This window comes from Pristiophorus japonicus, chromosome 4, assembly GCF_044704955.1.
Source record: "Pristiophorus japonicus isolate sPriJap1 chromosome 4, sPriJap1.hap1, whole genome shotgun sequence".
In the NCBI taxonomy this organism is placed as follows: domain Eukaryota; kingdom Metazoa; phylum Chordata; class Chondrichthyes; family Pristiophoridae; genus Pristiophorus; species Pristiophorus japonicus.
Window position 1 is genome coordinate 72,827,233 of NC_091980.1, and position 23,050 is coordinate 72,850,282.

The window sequence follows — 23,050 nt, forward strand, 5'->3', positions numbered from 1 at the left end:
TGGACCATGTACAGTAGACACCTCAAGTCGCTGGAGAAATACCACCAGTGATGTCTCTGCAAGATCTTACAAACCCCCTGGGAGGGCAGACGCACCAACGTTAGCGTCCTCGACCAGGCCAACATCCCCAGCATTGAAGCACTGACCACACTTGATCAGCTCCGCTGGGCAGGTCACATTGTTCGCATGACAGACACGAGACTCCCAATGCAAGCACTCTACTCTGAACTCCTTCACGGCAAACGAGCCAAAGGTAGGCAGAGGAAACTCTACAAGGACACCCTCAAAGCCTCCCTGATAAAGTGCAACATCCCCACTGATGCCTGGGAGTCCCTGGTCAAAGACCGCCCTAAGTGGAGGAAGCGCATCCGGGAGGGCGCTGAGCACCTTGAGTCATCGCCGAGAGCATGCGGAAATCAAGCGTGGCAGCGGAAAGAGCGTGCAGCAAACCTGTCTCACCCACTCTTTCCCTCAACTACTATCTGTCCCACCTGTGACAGGGACTGTGGTTGTCGTATTGGACTGTTTGGCCACCGAAGGACTCATTTTTAGAGTGGAAGCAAGTCTTCCTCGATTCTGAGGGACTGCCGATGATGATGACTTGTAGTTACAACCTCAAAAAACTAACCAATTTGTCAAACATGATTTCTCTTTCATAAATCTGTGTTGACTCTGCCCAATTCTATTATTATTTTCTAAGTGTCCTATTACCACATCCTTAATAATAGATTCTAGCATTTTCCCTATGACTGATTTCATGCTAACTGGTCTGAAGTTCCCTGTTTTCTCTCTCACTCCTTTCTTAAATAGCGGGGTTACATTAGCTATCTTCCAATCTATGGAATTTTGGAAGATGATAGCCAATGCAGCCACTATCTCTATAGCCACCTCCTTTCAAAGCCCTATGATGTAGGCCATGAGGTCTAGCGGATTTATTGGCTTTCGGTCGCATTAATTTCTCCAGTACCTTTTTTTTTACTAATACCGATTGTTTTTAGTTCCTCATTCTCCCTAGACTCTTGGTTCTCCACTATTTCTGGGAAGTTTTTTGTGTCTTCTTCCGTGAAGACTGACACACAGTATTTGTTTAATTTATCTGCCATTTCTTTATTCCCCATTATAATTTCTCCTGTCTCAGCCTGTAAGGAACCCACATTTACTTTTGCTAATCTTTTCCTTTTTACATACCTGTAGAAGCTTTTACGGACTGTTTTTATGTCTCTCGTGAGCTTACTCTCATTCTATTTTCCCTTTCTTAATCAATTTCTTGGTCTTCCTTTGCTGACTTCTAAAATTCTCCCAATCCTCAAGCTTGCTACTCTTTTTGGCAACATTATAAGTCTTTTCCTTTGATCTAATACTATCTTTAACTTCTCTTGTTAGCCACGGTTGGACCACTTTTCCTGTGGGGTTTTTGTACCTTAAAGGAATGTATGTTCGCAACCATGGCCACTTTGAAACCACATCTACATAATGGCTATTCGATCAAACCTATTAATTTCTATCTGCTATTACTTCATCTATTTTGTTGCAAATGTTTTGCACATTCAGATATAGTGCCTTTAGCTATGAATTTTTGAAACATTTTCCCTGACGTCACCTTCGTCAGTGATACCCTATTACCTTTATTACTGTCTCTGTCCCTTCCTGACCACTCTGCTTATTTTCACCCAAAGCTCTGCTCTATAACCTTGACATTTCTCTTGCTGCTTTTAAATTTACTATGTTGAACATATATAAATTCAAGCTTTTGTTAATATGTCCCTTTAAAATGACACGGACAGTTGGTCAGACAAGGAGCATGAATGAAATTGAAGACGGCGAGAAACAAACATGAGTGTAGCTAAGGTACTCGGGCATACCCAAGGAAAAACTGAGAAGATGAAAGACTGTGAAAGTCTAGTCCCAAAAATAGAAAAATAAATCCAGCATGAGTATCCATCCCAAGTGTCCCGACAAACCCCATATCACTGGGATCCACCAATAAAAGCTATGAAGGCTATCGATAAGGTCTTCAATTTACTAAAGTCAGTATTCAGGCCAGAGGGTTGCCGTGTCCAGTGGAAAAAAAGTGTTAATCTGGAGCAGGCAGTGTAGAAGGCCGCTTGTGGATAGAATGGAAATGTTTGGCAAATCAGTCACCCCAACTGCATTTAGTCATCTCAGTCTAGAGGAGGCAGCACTGTAAACTTGAGTACAGTATACTGGATTTGAGGAAGTGGTGTAAATCGTGGTCTCGTATGAAGTGCTTGGGACCATCATAATCAAAATGGTGACGAGCGCCTCTATCCTGGTGGGCAACTGCCACCAATTGGTCACTAATTATGTCACTCAGTCAGGTCCAATTATGGTTGGTGTCGTGCAGAAATGGAGCATTTATCAAGAGCTGTCGAGGTTTTTCCTGAGGTTGGGGCTGAGGGCCCTTGTTTGGGCAGAATAGAGGATAGCTTTACATCTCATCTTGTCATACTTGACCTGGGACTGCCTGAAATGCAAATTGTTTCATACCCCAACACTAAACATCCCCCACCTTGATGGGTGCAGAAGTTTAAAAAAGAATGAAAAAAATATATCCAGAGCAACATGGAGGGTAGATACAAAATAGCATGAAATCATGCCAGAGGAGTGTGGGATGCCAGTATGCAAGATCCAAGTCTTTCTACGATAAAATGAGAACTTAATGGGGCAATGGTTAATATTGCATTTCAATGTATAATGAACAGAGAGAAAGTAAGAAAAACTTGCATTTATATAACGCCTTTCACAACTGCGGGACGTCCCAAAGCGCTTTACAGCCAGTGAAGTACTTTTGAAGTGTAGTCACTGTTGTAATGTAGGAAATGTGGCAACTAATTTGTTTACAGCAATGTGATAATGACCTGATAGTTTGTTTTGGTAGTGTTGGTTGAGGGATAAATATTGATCAGGAAACCAGGGAGAACTCCCCTGCTTTTGTAATAGTGTTATGGGATCTTTTCTGTCTACCTAACAGGGCAGACGGGGCCTCTGTTTGACATCTCATCTGAAAGATGCCACCTCCGAAAGTGCAGCACTCCCTCAGTACCGCACTGAAGGAGCAAAGCTGTTTTTAAAACTTTGGACTGTTTACTTTTGGCATTTTGTGTTGATATAGAATGTTAAAAAGAAAGAAAGACTTGGATTTATATAGCGCCTTTCACGACCACCAGATGTCTCAAAGCACTTTACAGCCAATGAAGTACTTTGAGTGTAGCTACTGTTGTAATATGGGAACCGCGGCAGCCAACTTGCGCACCGCAAACTCCCACAAACAGCAATGTGATTATGACCAGATAATCTGTTTTTTTAAATATAATGTTGATTGAAGGATAAATATTGGCCAGGACACCGGGGATAACTCCCCTGCTCTTTGAAATAGTTCCATGGGATCTTTTACGTCCACCTGAGCGGGTGGACGGAGCCTCGGTTTAACGTCTCATCCGAAAGACGGCACTTCTGGCAGTGCAACACTCCCTCAGCACTGCACTGGATGATTCATGGCATTTTGAAGGTGCAGAGTCGATGCTAATTTTTGGCGCACTGCCCCTTCAAAATACCACTCGTTCACAATTTTTGCATTGAATAGATTGCAGGCCAGTTGGTCGGGATCCCTGGAATGCTGTGCGGCCGTGCAGCTTAAAGGGAACGTTGATCAGAGTTATCCCGTTGCAATTCAAGTGGCTTCGTAGTCTAGGCCACCATTTTCAATGCATAAGCAGTTGCCATTGCTTGGAGCACTTAGAAAATCATTATATAATTAGGCAGGGTCAAAATGGTTTTATGAAAGCGAAATCCTGTTTAACAAATTAATTTGAGTTTTTTGAGGATTTAACTAGCAGGGTAGATAGAGGAACCAGTGGATGTAGCATATTTGGATTTTCAAAAGGCATTTGATAGGTGCCACATGAAAGGTTGTTGCACAAGATAAGGGCTCATGGGGCTGGGTAATATATTAGTATGGATAGAGGATTAGTTAAAGGACAGAAAATGGAGAGTAGGAATAAACAGGTCATTTTCAGGTTGGCAGGCTGTTACTAGTGGGGTGCCACAAGGATCAGTGCTTGGGCCTTGGCTATTTACAATTTATATTAATGACTTGGATGAAGGGACTGAGTGTAATGTATCCAATTTTGCTGATACAAAGCTAGGTGGGGAAGTAAGCTGAGAGGCGGACACACAGGCCCGCAATTTGCAGTCAGTAGCGAAGCAAAGGCGCTCCCCGCTGGCCCTGAAGAAAGCTGCCCACAGAGATCCCATAATCTCTGACAAGAAGTTGCCTTTCTCAATGTACAATTAATTGTAGCGTTGTGTAATGGGGATTCCCAGCAAAGAGCTGCGGTGATGTCTACAAGCTGTCTAAGCAGCCAAAATTCTCAGAGCAAACCAGACAGCTGCTTTTATCCTCGCGTTTTAAAAATGATACTGAAAGTGAAATAAAGTTTGGGACTTTTACACCCATCATCATCATAGGCCGTCCCTTGGAATTGAGGAAGACCAGGAATCAATGAGGAGAGCTTGAGTAGAATAGGCCTATACTCCCTGAAGTTTAGAAGAATGGGAGATGATCTCATTGATTCATAATAAGATTCTGAGGAGGCTTGACAGGGTAGCTGCTGAGAGGCTGTTTCCCTTGGCTGGAGAGTCTAGAGCTATGGGACATAGTCGCAGGATAAGGGGTCAGTCTTTTCATCATCATAGGCCATCCCTCGAAATCGAGGAAGACTTGCTTCCACTCTACAAGTGAGTTCTCAGGTGACTGTACAGTCCAATACGGGAATTGCAGTCTATGTCACAGGTGGGACGACAGTTGTTGAAGGAAAGGGTGGGTGGGGAGTCTAATTTGCCGCACGCTCCTTCCGCTGCCTGCGCTTGTTTTCTGTATGTTCTCGGCGACAAGACTCGAGGTACTCAGCGCCCTCCTGGATGCTCTTCCTCCACTTCGGGTGGTCTTAGCCCAGAGTGTCCTTGAAATGTTTCATCTGCCCACCTGGGGCTCGCTTGCCATGTAGGAATTACAAATAGAGTGCTTGCTTTGGGAGTCTCGTGTCGGGCATGCGGACAATGTGGCCCGCCCAATGGAGCTGGTCGAGTGTGGTCAGTGCTTTGATGCTGAGGATATTGGCCTGATCGAGAATACTGACGTGTTCTTTTAGGACTAAGGGGGAGAAATTTCTTCACTCAGGTAGAGAATCTTTGGAATTCTCTACCCCAGAAGGCTGTGGATGCTCAGTTGGTTGCCACACTTGCCTCTGAGTCAGAAGGTTGTGGATTCACGTCCCACTCCAGGGAGCACAGAAATCTAAGCTGACGCTCCAGTGCAGTACTAAACGTTTATGACATCCCTTGGTGGACGTAAAAGATCCCGTGATATTTCGAATAAGAGCAGGGGAGTTATCCCTGGTGTCATAGGCAATATTTATCCCTCAATCAACATCGCAAAAAAAATCCAGATTATCTGTTCATTATTACCTTGCTGTGTGGGAGCTTGCTGTGCGCAATTTGGCTGCCACATTTCCTACATTACAACAGTGACTGCACTTCAAAAAAAAAATAGACTGTAAAGTGCTTTGGGATGTCTGGTGGTCGTGAATGGCGCTATGTAAATGCAAGTCCTTTATTTTTGCTTTTCAAGACTGCGATTGATAAATCAAGGGACATGGGGATCTGATGGGAAAGTGGAGTTGACGTCAAAGATCAGCCATGATATGGAATGGCGGAGCAGGCTCGAAGGGCTGTATGACCTACTCCTGCTTTTATTTCTTATGTTCTTAATCCAAAACAGATGATCTGCTGTCTTAATTTTTGCCAGTCTTTCTGTTCTATTTATTCCACGTAAACTGTTATGTTGTGGGTCAATTATAATCTTTTTATAAAGGTATGTTGTATGTGATCCCCTTCCCAAAATATTTTTTTTTCCAAAAGAATATTAAATGAGCATAAAGTATGCATAGATCATTAATTCTGATTCAAGTGCTCTCTCTCCGCCCCTTGTGAAAATAGCAGTGTGGAAGACCTCAAACATCTATGTTTTGATACTTATGACATTTTCTATTCTTTGTTTTAACTTTTGAGTCATTCTATTTCCTTTCTGTTAGATGTGTAAGAAATTTGAAAATTTTCTGATTGTTTTAATTCAGAAGTGTTGGTCAGATTGCAAGTTACAAATATTTGTCTCTCTCAATGGTCTTTTACTTATGCATTTCAATTTCCAAACTATTGTTTCTCAATTTCAGGGAGGTAAAAATCTACAGACATCCAACTCACCTGCTCCTGGATCAGAAAAGCCTTTGGGAAATACATCAGCATTGGGGACCTCAAAGGACCTGTCCTCATCAACAGGACAGCAGGCAGCAGCATGTGGTACTGCTAAAGGGTGAGGAAAACCTGGTCGCCTTCTTAGGCAGTCCCTCGGAGTCGAGGATGACTTGCTTCCACACTAATGAGTTCTCAGGTGACTGAGTCCAATGCAGGACCTACAGTCTCTGTCGCAGGTGGAGCAGATGGTGGTTGGAGGGACGGGTGGGTGGGGTGCTTGGGTTGTCGTGCGCTCCTTCCGCTGTTTGTGTTTGACTTCCACATGCTCTCGGCGAAGAGACTCGGTGTTTGGTGCCTTCCCGAGTTGTTCTCCTGCATTTTGAGCGGTCTTGCTTCAGGGATTCTCAGGTGTCGGTGGGAATGTTGCACTTTTTCCAAGGAGGCTTTGAGGGTGAACTGGAAGTGTTTCCTCTGCCCACCTGGGGCTTGCTTGCCATGTAGGAGCTCTGAGTAGAGTGCTTGTTTTGGGAGTCTTGTTCACACAATCTGCATAATGCTTGTTGGTACTCTTGTCTTTTCTCAATGTTTTAGGTTCATTTGTAACTCTGTCTATTGTCATTTACAAATAGAAAAATATTTAAACTTGTGCAATTCAATGTTAAGTTGCCACTTGATAGAATCTTGATTAGACTCATGTCAGTAAGGTTTTTATTAGGGTTTTTATTACTGCATATCCAGAAATAGTCAAGGAAGCATTTAATAAATTTTTCCTGCTTCTCTTGATTTCCCTGATCATAACCTCTTTTACTGGTTGCTGTCTCTGCCTTTTGCACCATAGAAAATGGCTGAGTCTTTTGGGTTGGGTTTTATCTGCTGGTAAAACCACCCTACCATGCCTCATTTCACCAGAAGAGAAAACACAATGTCCTTGTTAGCAAAACATCATAGTTACTGATGGCTTTCCTATTCTTTAACTTGCTTTTCACATCCTTTTCTTGGAACCTGTCTCGTATGTGACTTCTTGCTCTGGGTTTAAAAAGAAGCCTGAAGTGTTTAAAAACAAAATAATCTTATCCATACGCACCGTCTGTGGAAACTTGTGGAAGTCCTTTTAGAAACTGATGACCTATTTTTATGCTCCTCTTTATAGTCACAACTAGAGGATTTATGTCCAGATAAGTCATCAGAACATAAGCATTAGAAGCAGGTGTAGGCTATTCGGCCCCTCGAGCCTGTTCTCCCATTCAGTGAGATCATGGCTGACCTACCTCAATTCCACTTTCCTGCACTATCCCCATATCCCTTGATCCCGTTAATATCCAAAAATCTATCACTCTCTGTCTTGAATATATTCAAAGACTGAACCTGCACAGCCCTCTGTGCTAGAGAGTTTCAGAGATTCACCATCCTCTGAGTGAAGATGTTTCTCCTCATCTCAGTCCTAAATGGCCGAACACTTATTCTGAGACTGACCCCTGGTTTTAGACTCCCCAGTCAGAGGAAACATCCTTCCTGCATCTACCCTGCCAAGCTCTAAGAATTGTGTATGTTTCAATGAGATCATCTCTCATTCATCATAACTCTAGAGAATATAGGCCTAGTCTACTCAATCTCTCCTCATAGGACAATCCTCCCATCCCAGGAATCAGTCTGGTGAACCTTCGTTGCATTCCCTCAATGGCAAATATATCCTTCCTTAGGAAAGGAGACCAAAACTGAACACACTACTCCAGATGCAGTCTCACCGGGGCCCTATATAATTATATTCCATTTGCCATGTTCTTGCCCACTCACTTAGCCCGTTTATTTCCCATTGAAGCTTCTTTGCATCCTCCTCACAACTTAGCTTTGTATTATCAGCAAACTTTGATATATTACATTTGGTCCCCTTATCCAAATCATTGATATAAATTGTGACGAGCTGGGGCCCAAGCACTGATCCTTGCAGCAGCCCCACTAGTTACAGCTTACCAACCCGAAAATGACCCGTTTATTCCTACTCTCTGTTTTCTGTCCGTTAACTAATCCTCAATCCATGCTAGTATATTGCCCCCAATCCCATAAGCCCTAATCTTGTTTAATAACCTCTTGTGTGGCACCTTATCTAATACTTTTTTAAAAATCCAAATACGCCACATCCACTGGTTTCCCCCTTATCTATTCTACTAGTTACAACCTCAAAAAACTCAACAGATTTGTCAAACATGATTTCCCTTTCATAAATGCATGTTGACTCTGCCCAATCCTATTATTATTTTCTAAGTGCCCTGTTACCATGTCCTTAATAAATTCTAGCATTTTCCCTTTGACTGATGTCAGGCTAATTGCTCTGTAGTTCCGTTTTCTCTCCCTCCTTTCTTAAATAGCAACATTACATTAGCTACCTTCCAATCTGTGGGAACCGTTCTGGAATCTATGGAGTTTTGGAAGATGACAGCCAATGCATCCACTATCTCTATAGCCACCTCTTTCAAAGCCCTAGGATGTAGGCCAGCAGCTCCAGCGGATTTATCGGCTTTCAGTCCTATTAATTTCTCCAGTAGTATTTTTTTACTAATTTCTTTCAGCTCCACATTCTCGCTAGATCCTTGGTTCTCCACTATATCCAGGAGGTTCTTTGTGTCTTCTTCCATGAAGACAAAGTATTTGTTTAATTTCTCTGCCACTGCCTGATTCCCTATTATAATTTCTCCTGTCTCAGCCTGTAGTGGACCCGCATTTACTTTCGCTAATCTTTTCCTTTTTACATACCTATAGAAGCTTTACCAGTCTGTTTTTATGTCCCTTGCTAGTTTACTCTCATTCAATTTTCCCTTAATCAATTTCTTGGTCCTCCTTTGCTGAATTCTAATATCCTCCCAATCCTCAGACTTGCTCTTTTTGGCAACATTATAAGCCTCTTCCTTTCATCTAATACTATCTTTATAACTTCTCTTGTTAGCCATGGTTGGATCACTTTTCCTGTGGGGTTTTTGTGCCTTAAAAGAATGTATTTTTGTTGTAAATTATGTATTAATTCTTTAAATGCTAGCCATTGCTTGTCTACCGTCATACCTTTTTAATGTAGTTTCCCAATCTACCTTAACCAACTCTCTCCTCATACCTCCATAGTTTGCTTGTGTAGATTTTAAGACCTTAGTTTTGGATTTAACTAAATCACTTTCAAACTCAATAGAAAATTCTATCATATTCTGATCAGTCTTCCCTAAAGGCCCCTTTACTACAAGGTTATGAATGAACCCTTTCTCATTGCACAATAATAGATCGAAAATAGCCTGTTCCCTATTTGGTTCCTGAACATACTGATCTAGAAAACCATCTTGTATACATATGAATTCGCCCTCCACACTATTACTGCAAATTTGGTTTGCCCAGTCTATATGTAGATTAAAGTCCCCCATGATTACTGTATTTCCGTTGTTACATGCACCTCTAATTTCCTGATTAATACTCTGCTACAACTACTGTTTGGGGTTTATAAACAACTCCGACCAATGTTTTCAGCCCCTTGCTGTTTCTTAGCTCCACCCAAATTGATTCTACTTACTGATTTTCCGAACTAAGATCCTTTCTCTCTCCTGTCTTTATCTCATCCTTTATTATCAGGGCTATCCCTCCTCCTTTCCCATTTTGCCTATCTCTTCTTAAAGTGCAGTATCCTGGAATATTTAGTTCTCAACCTTGGCCACTTTGCAGCCATGTCTCTAATGGCTATTAGATCAAGCCAGTTCATTTCTACCTGTGTTATTAATTCAGCTATTTTGTTGCAAATGCTTCACACATTCAGATATAGTGCCTTTAGCTTTGACTTTTTTCTATTCTTCCCTGATGTCACCGTAGTCAGTGATACCCTATTATGTTTGTTGAGTCTCGGCGCCGAGAGCATGCAGAAATCCAGCGCAGGCAGCGGAAAGAGCATGCGGCAAACCAGTCCCACCCACCCCTTTGCTCAACAACTATCTGTCCCACCTGTGATGGAGACTGGTTCTCGTATTGGACTGTGCAGCCACGGAAAAACTCGTGTTAAGACTGGAAGCAAGTCTTCCTTGATTCCGAAGGACTGCCTATGATGATGATGATGATTATATTTGTTTCTCTCTCTCTTCTTGACCCACTCCGCTTATTTTTACCCTGAATTCTGCTCTGCTCTAGAGCCTTGACATTTCTCTTGCTGCTTTTAAATTTACTCTTTCGTGAATTCCCCACCCCCCTCTTCATTAAATTAAAGCCCTGTCTACTGCCTTAGCTATACAATTCGCTTGGCCACTGGTTCCAGCTCAGTTCAAGTGGCGCCCGTCCCAATGGAATAACTCCCTCTTTCCCCAGTGTTGGTGCCAGTGCCCCATGTCCCACTAAATCTACTTGAAGGAGGCTAGAGTAAGAGGTGCAGGCTGTGGGATAAGCTGATAGTGACCCAGTCAGTTCTTTGCTGTAGCTTCAGTATTTAAAGACAATGTTCATAATGGCAGGAACTCTAGATTTAACAAATCTAAACAAAACCAACTACACAGGCAGTCTTTATTTATTCTTGTTTCTCTAAATCTTGAGGTTTAACATTACAAATAAGGGTGAATCATCCAGATTGGTTTGGACCCCTCCCACCCCCCCCCCCCCACATTGCTATTCCTTACCCACAATCTCAGTCATTTTCTAACCATGTTTCTATCACTCCTTGCTATTTAAATGAACAGTTAGCAGTCATTTGTGAGATGTCAGTGTACCAAACTGTTACTGATGATGCAAGCCAAAAATTACAGCCTGTGGGGAAACTGGGAAGTTTCTTGGGTATTCCAGCCTGGCGTGCTGCCATGCAATTAACAAAAACCATTATGCTGTCGCGGATGCATTTTTGCTCTGAGCACTGCTGAGATGGAATGTACCTTCATTTTAGACTTGCCTGGCTGTTTCCAAGTGTAGGGGTATGAGGGCACCGGTGCTGATAATTTTCAGATTGAAGAATAAACTTTACTGTAGCTGCTCAGTCATAGAGTATAATGTAGACAGAGATTGATGGATTTTTGGATACTAATGGAATCAAGGTGAGAATAACGGGGGAAGATTGAGTTGAGCTAGAAAATCAGTCGTGATCTTATTGAATGGCAGAGGAAGCTTAAAGGGCCGACTGGCCTACTTCTCCTATTTCTTGTGTACTCAGAAACTACGTATGAAAGTTTCTCGACGGTGGAATATAATTATCCTTTAAGGAAACCCACAAGATGGTGTTTACCTATATTTAAGTAGGTGCTCAAAGCTTTTGATTTTATTTCACAACTGCATACATTTCTTGAATAAGATTATTGGTTTGATAAGAGTTTTGAAAAATTGAAGCCCTTTTGATGAACTTTCTCGTAGCTTTCTCAAACACTTTAATGTTGCAATGTTAGTGTACCTATAGTCTGCTAATTTAATTTCAAACTTTATTTATTAATGCGAGTACCTTTTTGTTACGATTTTAGTGAACCGCTGAAGAAATGGTTTGGAGATCCTTGCCTTACTCTAAAAGAGGGAGCTTCAACTGAAGACAGTGCACTTCAAATATCAGATAAGAATCAAGTCCTAACAGAAGAGCCAAAGAGAAATGGTAACGAGGGAACAAATGGAACATTTGTCCAAGAAAACAAACCCTTTGGATTTGGGTTTGGCAGGAATGCGACTGATGAATCTGGGAATAAAGCTGGAAACAAAATCTCCATGGACTCGGGCAGCTTGTCGAATAACTTGTTTTTCCAGTGCATGCCTCAGAATGTTCCACAGAGCAACTACTTCACTGAAATTTCGGAAAGCTTATCCAATGACCCTCTCAGCTTCAATTCCTTCAAAATGGCTTCCAGTGCCACTGGTCAGAAAAGTGGTATGATGCAGGCAGTTGGTATTTCTGTTGGGTTGGATGTAGGAGGTAAACATGGACAAGATGCTGAGAGAAAGAATCCTCTTGGGGCTGCAGAAGCAATGCCAACTCTAACTCCAGCTTTTCCAAGATGTGCTTCAAGCCTCCAGTTTCTTCAATCAGTTCAACCACCAGATCTTCTGAAGGAGGAAATGCCTACCATTCCATCAGGGAATCCATTCCTTGGGTTTGCAGATCTAAAGGGAAATGGAGATAGTTTGCCCACTAACAGGTCACATTCAAGTCTGTTCAGAAGTGACTTAATACGGCCTGCGGCTTCTGCTCCCGCATCAGTTATTGTGAAGCCCCCATTGTTGATTAACTGGAAGAAGCCTGAAAAGATGACGTTAGATGTTGGCAGCAGCAAAACTGAGCTTCCAAAGACCTTTTCATCCCCCTTTTCCTCTTCTACTCAAAAGACAGCTGTTTTGGGCCCTACTAGACCAGACTCTCCAGAAACCCAATTTGCTGCAACCAATATTGAGATGCCAACTTTATCCACTAGCCCAACTGGGGATCAAAGTTCAGGTACCCTTTCCAACCCTATTTCTAGTTCTGTAACTCCAGACAATCCACGTCTGCGTGCTTTCTCAGACAGTCCCCATTCTGGCAAGCAACAACAGGCCCCGTTTGCCATCAGTCCATCTAATAATGGCCTTGATGGTTCATCTAGTCAACAGTCCCAATTTGACCAGAGGCGATTTTCTTTGGATGAAAGGAGCTTGGGTATCAAGCAGGAGTCGGACTCTGCTTCAGACAGTGATTTATCAGACCTCAGTGATTCCGAGGTGCATATGCGATTGCAATCAAAAACTGCTTTAAAAGGTTACCTATCTTACGTGCATGAAAAGAGAGAGCCAAACGGCGAAAGGAATAAAGAACAAATAGGGAAGGGACGGGGGCGTGGGAGAGGACGGCCTCGAGGAAGACCACCAAAAAGTGAGTTTACAACACTATAAATAAAAAAGTAAAACTGTGAAATATTTCTAGACCTGCAACCTCAGTAATTCAGTAGTTGAATTTGCAATAGGTGTGGTGAAGGGAGTTATCCTTTTCCTTTTGTTGTTTTTGATTACTAAGTAAAAGGCACCTGTGGAAGTTGTGTACTGATGGGTACACCATTCTGGCACCAGCAATTGACATTCCATTAGACTGTCAACTTGTCCATAGAACTAATGATGTTTCAATTCTGTTAGACTGGAGACCAGTATTTCCAGAAGTTATACCAGACGTCGCAGTATTCTTTATTAGGACCACAGAATGACTTCATTAATAATTAATGGTAAAGTGTGCATTTTAGCAAGTTCATTGTCTTTTTTTTTTAAATGGACCAATGCAGTGAAAAATTTGCAATTCTTCCTTTTACGGGTCTTGCCATCAATACCTTTCTGAAAATTTCACTGCCGGTGTACATGAGGTACATAAAACTTAGCATTATTTCCTACCCTGCGGAAAAAAACTTGTCATATCAGCCGGTGAAAGGAGAGAACCTTGTGAGCTTCACTTTCTCTTTTTGATTACCAGTATCACCAGTAAGTGTGGACACAGAGTTACAAATCTGCTGCCTCTGGCCACTCTAGGACAGTTGAAGAGTCAGGTATCAAATGCCATTGGAGGCATAGGATTCTCTGCCTTTATAATGTTGGGGAGTACTATGTGGTTGGTGCTGGTGGCACCTAAATGGAACAAAGGCCCATAACTGGCATTCAAGTTACATAGAAGCATAAAAAATTATGGCACAGGAGGAGGCCATTCGGCCAATGTTTGTGCCGACTGAAAATGAGCTATCCAGTCTAATCCCACTTTCCAGCTCTTAGTCTGCGGCCCTGTAGGTTATGGCACTTCAAGTGCATATCCAAGTAGTTTTTAAATGCAATGAAGGTTTCTTTCAGGCAGTGAGTTCCAGACCCCACCAATTTTGTGCAGCTGAATTAAGTCTCACCTCAGCCCCTTTTCCTTGAATATCTCCTTTTTTACGTAAGCTGTTCCTCCAACTTTCCATTAAAAAGAAAGAATTGCATTTGTATAGCACCTTTCACGGACTTGGAACGCCCAAAAGCGCTTTAAAGCCAATCAAGTATTTTTTGGCGTGTAATCGCTGTTGTAATGTATGAAATGCAGCAGCCAATTTGCATCCAGCAAGCTTGCACAAACAGCAATGTGATAATGACCAGATAATTTGTTTTTGTGATGTTGATTGAGGGATAAATATCACAATCAACATCAGCAGGACAGCAGGGATAGCTCCCCAGCTCTCCTTTGAAATAGTGCCACGGGATCTTTTACGCCCACCTTAGAAAGCAGGCAGGGCCTCGGCACTTCCTCAGTACTACACTGGAGCGTCAGCCTAGATTTTTGTGCTCAAGTATCTGGAGTGGGACTTGAACCCACAACCTTGTGACTCAGGTGAGAGTGCTACAAACTCAGCCACGGCTACAGAGGAGATCTTAAGGTGGTTCTGCTGATGACTCCCAGAGCTACTACTGTATTACCCTGTTGCTCTGGAAACCCAGAATGATGGATTTATGCTGTGAGGGAAAAGAATTGGAATTTTTTAATAAGGTTCTTGTTTATCAGAAATACTTCTATTTAAACACTAAATATGGTGGCAGTCTCATTGAGGGTACTGGCTAGAATGATTTAATGCACCTGTCAGTGCAAGAGTGTTGGATTAATCTGTTGAGCTGTCTGGAGAGGTTTACCAAGTCTGCATTCAGCTGCATATGTTGATTCATTATGCTTGGGTGATCAGACTCAGTAATGTTTGCATCTAGCTCCATGTGAATCTTGCTGTTTACAAGGAGGCCCCATCTCTCAAATTTAAACTCTTTCCCTCTGGATGTGGCATTGTTTCTGGGTCACGAGTGTTGACTATAAATACTATTCAGTACACACTGCACCATAGAATTTTGTAACACTTCAAACCAATTTCAGTGGCAAGCGAATATAGATTCTGCAGCAGGTCTGCCTGCTTTTTGTGACACATTAAGCGTTTCAAATGCTAATTTGGAATGAATTAATGCCGCTACCATTCTGCGACACTTAGATTTTACCTGGCTGGAACTGTAGCTGTTCTATTTAGGAGAGAACTTTGCTAATCTGTATACCTGCACATATTTCCCAAAAGCTAGAAATTATTTTTATAATTTGAGAGTTGGGAGGGCCTGGTCACCCACTTCCTCTTCGCTTGCACACATTTACAGTCAGTTAGGTTTCCATTGCATTGTCGGCTGCGAATAAAACAGCAGAATAATAGGTACCTTGACTGCACCCCACATATGCAGCTTAGGAATTACCTTTTACTGATGTTATCAGAGCTGACTCCATCACTTTCCATGCAGTTCTTGTACTGAAATCTATTTTTATTTAACAAGAAGAATATTTCCCACATCCATGGGAGAATTTTCAAAATGTGGCTGATTTTTGATTGCGATTTAAAGAATAACATACAGGATAAATCTAGAGGTGAGTTTTTAAACACGTGTGTTTCCTTCTTTAAAACTATTACTACGGGTGGAGCGTCGAGAATCTGGAGTTCCGGAATCAGGAATGTTCCGGAATCTGGACTCTGAACCGATCAGTGGTAGCGTCCGGAATCCGGAACCTGCCGACCTCTGGCCTCGCCCCGCTGCTCACTCGCCCCGCCGCCGCTGCACTTACCTCGGGGCCTCCTTGGCAGGGCCCGCCCGAGCGCCTCCTTGGCGGGAATTTCCCCCCCCCCCTTTGACGTTCTGAAATCCGGAAATACCTGAACCTGGGCTCGTGTTTCCGGATTCGTGACGTCAGAAAGCAAATCGAAAGCCCGGAATCCGGAACAGCCTCGGTCCCGAGGGTTCCAGATTTTAGGCGCTGCATCTGTACAAACAACAAATGGGTAAGGTACATGTATTGGGGTTTTGATTACTGTTAGAAGCAGCTTGAGCTTGGCAAAAGCCATTTTTATATTTTAGTAGTACCGCCAAATTGGAGATGCATACGTCTTCCTTGGTCAGCTGCAGTCCACAGTAAAACCATTCTGGAAATCAATGGCATGGGAACTGAAAAAAAATGGGTCTATGAACGTGCTGCCGCTTTCAGAAGAGTTAACACAATGAAGCCAGTCTCTTAAATATCAGTATATGAGTAATTTGAGACATTGCAAGTGTAGCATGCTGAGTAAGAACTGGTGACTTTGGACCTGTGGTTTCCAAAACTTTCTACCAATGGGGGTTTTCCTCGCCTCGTGTCCGGGTCTATAAACATAGAAACATCGAAAATAGGTGCAGGAGTAGCCATTCAGCCCTTCGAACCTGCACCGCCATTCAATGAGTTCATGGCTGAACATGCAACTTCATACCCCATTCCTGCTTTTTTGCCATACCCCTTGATTCCCCCTAGTAGTAAGGACTGCATCTAACTCCTTTTTGAATATATTTAGTGAATTGGCCTCAACTACTTTCTGTGGTAGAGAATTCCACAGGTTCACCACTCTCTGGGTGAAGAAGTTTCTCCTCATCTCGGTCCTAAATGGCTTACCCATTATCCTTAGACTGTGACCCCTGGTTCTGGACTTCCCCAACATTGGGAACATTCTTCCTGCATCTAACCTGTCTAAACCCGTCAGAATTTTAAACGTTTCTATGAGATCCCCTCTCATTCTTCTGAACTCCAGTGAATACAAGCCCAGTTGATCCAGTCCAGTTGCAGACTAATTGATAGAGATTGATGATTAGTCAACAAACGCATTATTGTTGTACCATGCGAAGATGGTAAAGACGAGCTAGATGGATGTTGGTCTTTTTTTGCCTTGCAATTTCTATATTTCCACTAATGCAGCAACTGGATTTCTGCATTGCTCAGCAGAACCCAGCATGGTAGATAACCTATTTGAAAGTAAAGGGGATGCTCTTCCCAGACAAGTGGGAAATGGCTAGCCAATATATAAAAGAAGTGGCTAAAAGTATTAACAGTGGTGGGCACATTTGTCTATGAAGGCTGCTTTTCTTCCATTATATAAATTATGATTTCTTATTCAGTTTTCTCTCCGTCAGTTTCTGTTGATCAGTCGGTTTTGAAGGATGTATGTAAAGTGAGAAAGCTGAAGCAGTCTGGAGAATCCTTCCTGCAAGATGGCTCCTGTATCAATGTTGCGCCGCATCTGCACAAGTGCCGAGAATGCCGCTTGGTACGTTACCGAAAATTTAAAGATCATGATGAATCGACAGTCTCCTGCCGTTTCTTCCACTTCAGAAAGTAAGTCCGCTGGCAAATTAGACATTACAAGGCTGTGATGTAGTATTTAATGTTGAAGATTATTTGTGCTGTATGCTATGTTTTCAATTTTTCATTTTTGGATTGAATATCATGATGTCCATCAGTTCTTGAGGTTTTGTTCTTGCACACCCTGATGGCTTTTAAGGTTGTATAGGAGAATGCTCATCAGTTTACCTTGACTTTATTGAGGGCAAACAAATTAAATAGCATTTTTGTGATTACAGCGGAAGCTCTCTTTACTGAGAAATTCAGGCTTCCCATTAGATCCATAGACAAGGCTTTTAGAAATCCCATTTTATAAGTAACTGTTTTTGAGAGCCAGTGGAGATGACACTGGGGTTCCAAGAAAAGCCAGCAGAGCTCAAAGCAACCCCATGTTCTCTCATTGCACTGTGGAAAAACGTAATGCCCACCTGTACTGGAGTGCGACACCAGAGGAATAACGTGGTCTTTCCCAGTAGTGTCAGGATTGCTGGTGGGGGAACCATATGTTTTGTTACAGGTTATTATGTTCTGAAGGTTTTTATTTTAAATAAAACTAAATCATGTATATTGTCCAACCCTTATTGGGGACCTGAACAATTGGAGCAATTGCATTGCTTGTGTAACCCGTGGTCAGGTTTGTCGAAAGCTGTATCTCCAGTAATTTTTCAGACAACTTTTACTGGAGGTTTTAAATCATCTTTGCTTTTGCCTCTGAGCCAGGAGATTGTGGGCAGTGTTCCCTCCATTTCCTTTGGTACTGAGCGGGCCACAAACTCTTTAGGGAGTGACCCTTTTGTTTGTGGGCAACTTGTACAACAACAACCACTTCAAAGCATATATACAGTAATGTCATATAGGTGCAGCGTCGAGAATCCGGAATCCGGGCTGATCAGTGGCCGGATTGTCCAGAATCCGTAAAGTGTTCCGGAATCCGGACCCGCCGACACTGCCGACCTTGGGGGGGGGGTGCCACCACTGCCCGACCTCAGGCCTTGCGTCGCTCGCCGCCGCTGCCCTTGCTTCGGGCCTCCTCGACGGGGCCCCGCCTGAACACCACCTCCTCGACGGGGCCCCGCCTGAACACCACCTCCTCGACGGGGCCCCGCCTGAACACCACCTCCTCGACGGGGCCCCGCCTGAACACCACCTCCTCGACGGGGCCCGCCAGCCTGAACAGCTCCTCGGCGGGGGCCCCCCCCCTCCTTCTGACTTTCTGAAATCCAAAAATACCCGAACCTGGGCTCGGGTGTTTCTGGATTTGTGATATTAGAAAGACGATCAAAATCGCGGAATCCGGAACGACCTCCATCCCGAAGGTTCCGGATTCTTGACTCTGCACCTGTATTGCCACCCCACCATCTCATCACAATTTCATAGAATCATAGAAATTTACAGCTCGGAAGGAGGACATTTCAGCCCATCATGTCTGCGCCAGCCATCCAAGAGCTATCCAGCCTAATCCCACTTTCCAGCTCTTGGTACATAGCCCTGTAGGTTACGCCACTTTAAGTGCACATCCAAGTAATTTTTAAATGTGGTGAGGCTTTCTGCATTCACCACCCTTTCAGGCAGCGAGTTCCAGACCCCCACCACCCTCTGGTAAAGACATTTTCCCCTAGTATCTCCTCGACTACCTCCCCCAATTACTTTAAATCTATGCCCCCTGGTTGTTGAACCCTCTGCCAAGGAAAACGGGTCCTTTCTATCCGGGCCCCTCATAATTTTATACACCTCAATCAGGTCTCTCCTCAGTCTCTTCTGCTCCAAAGAAAACAGACCCAGCATCTCCAATCGTTCCTCATAGCTAAAATTCTCCAGTCCAGGCAACATTCTTATAAATCTCCTCTGCAGCCTTTCCAGTGCAATCACATCTTTCCTGTAATGTGGTGACCAGAACTGAACACAGTATTCCAGCTGCGGCCTAACCAGTGTTTTATACAGTTCAAGCATAGCCTCCTTGCTCTTGTTTTGCATGCCTCGACTAATAATGGCAAGTATTCCATATGCCTTCTTAATCATCTTATCTACCTGCCAGCTACCTTCAGGGATCTGTGGGCCTTCACTCCAACGTCCCTTTGTTCCTCTACGCTTTTCAGTGTCGTACCATTGAATGTGTATTGCCTTGTCTTGTTAGACCTCCCCAAATGCATTACCACACACTTACCCGAATTGACTTCCACTTGCCACTGTTCTAGCCACCTGACTCGTATATTGATATCTTCCAGCTTCCTTCTTCATTATCAACCACATAGCCTATTTTAGTGTCATCTGCAAACTTCTTAATCATACCTCCAACATTCAAGTCCAAGTCATTGATATATACCGCAAAAAGCAAGGGACCCAGCACTAAGCCCTGTAGAACCCCACTGGATACAGCCTTCCAGTCACAAAAACATCCATCAACCATTACCCTTTGGTTCCTGCCTCTGAGCCAATGTTGGATCCAATTTGCCACTTTGCTCTGGATCCCATGGGCTTTTATTTTCTGCTATTTGGGACCTTAACAAAACCTTTGCTAAAATCCATATACATAACATCATACGCACAACCCTCATCGACCCTCTTGGTTACCTCCTCGAAAAATTCAGTCAAGTTAGTCAGATGCAACCTTCCCTTAACAAGTCCATGCTGACCTTGATTAATCCATGTCTTTCCAAATGAATCCTCTCCCTCAGGATTTTTTCCAATAATTTTCCCGCCACTGAGGTTTGGCTGACTGGCTTGTAATTACTAGTTCTATCTTTTTCTCCCTTTTTAAACAAAGGTACAACATTACCAGTCCTCCAGTCCTCTGGCACCACACTTGCAGCCAGAGAGGACTGGAAAATGATGGTCAGAGCCTCTGCTGTTTCCTCCTTTGCTTCATCCGGGCCTGGGGATTTATCTACTTTCAAAGCTAAGTCCCTTAATACTTCCTCTCTCTCTCTCTGTTTATCTCATCTAATATTTCACACTCCTCCTTCGTCGCGCCTCTCTTTTGTGAAAACAGATGCAAAATATTAATTAAGAATCATACCCACGTCTTCTGCCTCCACACAACGATTTCCATTATGGTCTCTAATTGGTCCAACTCGTTCCCTAGTTAGCCTCTTGCTCTTAATGTAGTTATAAAACATCTTTGGCTTTTCACTGATTTTACTTGCCAACATTCTTTCATGATATCTTTTTTAATTGCACCCCTGCACTTTTTATACTCTAGAGTTTTTGAAGTATTGAGTTCTCTATCTGTCATAAGCTTCCCTTTTATTCTTTATCTTTATCTTCTAGATTTGTTAGCCCCATCCTTTTACTTTTAAGGAAACATACTTGCTCTGTACCCTCAGGATCTCCTCCTTGAATATCTCCCACTGCTCTGACACTGATTTACCATCAAATAGCCATTTCCAGTCCACTTTGGCCAAATCCCATCTCAGCCCAGCAAAATTAGTTTTACCCCAATTGAGAACATTTTTTTCCTGGTTCACCATTATCCTTTTCCATAACTATCCTAAATCTTACTGAATTATGATCACTAGCACCAAAATGCTCTCCCACTACTATCCCTTCCACCTGCCCCTCTTTTCTCCCAAATCAAATCCAGAACCGCCCCCTCCCTTGTTGGGCTTGTTACATACTGGCTAAAGGAGTTCTCCTGAATGCATTTTAAGAATTCCGCACTCTCTCTACCATTCACACTACTTTTCCCCCAGTTAATATTAGGGTAGTTGAAATCCCCCACTATTACAGCTCTATAGTTTTTGCACTTCGCAGCAATTTACCCACATATTTGTTCTTCTATCTCCTTCTGACTGTTTGGGGGTTAATAGTACACTCCCAATAGTGTGATCGCCCCTTTTTTGTTCTTCAATTCAACCCATATGGCCTTCTTTGATGGCCCCTCTAACATAGAAACATAGAAAATAGGTGCAGGAGCAGGAGCAGGCCATTCGGGCCTTCGAGCCTGCACCGCCATTCAATATGATCATGGCTGATCATGCAACTTCAGTACTCCACTCCTGTCTTCTCTCCATACCCCCTGATCCCCATGGCCGTAAGGGCCACATCTAACTCCCTCTTGAATATATCCAAGAAACTGGACTCAACAACTTTCTGTGGTAGAGAATTCCACAGGTTCACCACTCTCTCGGTGAAAAAGTTTCTCCTCATCTCAGTCCTATATGGCTTACCCCTTCTCCTTAGACTGTGACCTCTGGTTCTGGACTTCCCCAACATCGGGAACATTCTTCCTGCATCTAACCTGTCCAGTCCCGTCATAATTTTATATGTTTCTATGAGAGCCTGTTTCTTTCATCTAAATTCCAGTGAGCCTAGCCGATCCAGTCTTTCTTCATATGTCAGTCCTGCCATCCCGGGAATTAGTCTGGTGAACCTTCACTGCACTCCCTCAATAGCAAGTACATCCTTCCTCAGATTAGGAGACCAAAACTGCACACAATACTCAAGGTGTGGTCTCACCAAGGTCCTGTTTAACTGCAGTAAGACCTCCCTGCTTCTATACTCAAATTCTCTCGCTATGGAGGCCAGCATGCCATTTGCTTTCCTTACTGCCTGCTGTACCTGCAAGCCTACCTTCAGTGACTGATGTACCATGACACGCAGGCTTCGTTGCACTTCCCCTTTTACTAATCTGTCACCACTCGGATAATCTGCCTTCCTGTTTTTGCCACCAAAGTGGATAACCTCACATTTATCCACATTGGGCAAATGCATGGCAGATGCAGTATATTCATCTAACCTGTCCAAGTCACCCTGCAGCCTTTTAGCATCCTCCTCACAGCTCTCACTGTCACCCAGCTTCGTGTCATCTGCAAACTTGGAGATAATACATTCAATTCCTTCGTCTAAATCATTAATGTATATTGTAAATAGCTGGGGTCCCACCACTGATCTTGCAGTACTGCCTGCCATTCTGAAAAGGACCCGTTTATTCCCACTCTTTGCTTCCTGTCTGCCGACCAGTTCTCTATTCACGTCAATACATTACCCCCAATACCATGTGTCTTAATTTTACGCACAAATCTCTTGTGTGGGACCTTGTCAAAAACCTTTTGAAAGTCCAAATACACCACATCCACTGGTTCTCCCTTATCCACTCTTCGTTACATCCTCAAAATACTCAAAGATTTGTCAAGCATGATTTCCCTTTCATAAATCCATGCTGCCTTGGACCGATCCTGTCACTGTTTTCCAAATGCGCTGCTATTACATCTTTAATAATTGATTCCAGCATTTTCCCCACCACCGATGTCAGGCTAACCGGTCTATAATTCCCTGTTTTCTCTCTCTTTTTTTTAAAAAAGTGGTGTTACATTAGCTACCCTCTGATCCAGAGTCCATGGAATTTTGGAAAATGACCACCAATAAAAAAATACATCTATTTCTAGGGCCACTTCCTTAAGTACGCTGGGATGCAGACTATCAGGCCCTGGGAATTTATCGGCCTTCAGTCCTATCAGTTTTCCTAACACCATTTCCTGACTAATAAGGATTTCCCTCAGTTCCTCCTTCTCGCTAGACCCTCCATCCCCTAATATTTTCGGGAGGTTATTCGTGTCTTCCTTAGTGAAGACAGAACCAAAGTATTTGTTCAATTGGTCTGCCATTTCCTTATTCCCCATTATGAATTCACCTGATTCTGACTGCAAGGACCTA

General features: G+C 43.1%; 1 protein-coding gene across 2 annotated transcripts in view; it reads left to right on the forward strand.

Moving 5' to 3' along the window:
• The window catches only part of LOC139262960 (lysine-specific demethylase 3B-like), a 166,709-nt gene that overhangs the window by 54,247 nt on the left and 89,412 nt on the right, over positions 1 to 23,050 (forward strand). Inside the window, exons 9-11 of one of the 2 annotated variants that reach the window (XM_070878346.1) lie at positions 6,252 to 6,391; positions 11,730 to 13,099; positions 17,176 to 17,392. In XM_070878346.1, the coding sequence (XP_070734447.1) occupies positions 6,252 to 6,391; positions 11,730 to 13,099; positions 17,176 to 17,392 (1,727 nt within the window). The remainder of the gene's footprint in view (positions 1 to 6,251; positions 6,392 to 11,729; positions 13,100 to 17,175; positions 17,393 to 23,050) is intronic. The other variant, XM_070878347.1, reaches the window with a different exon arrangement.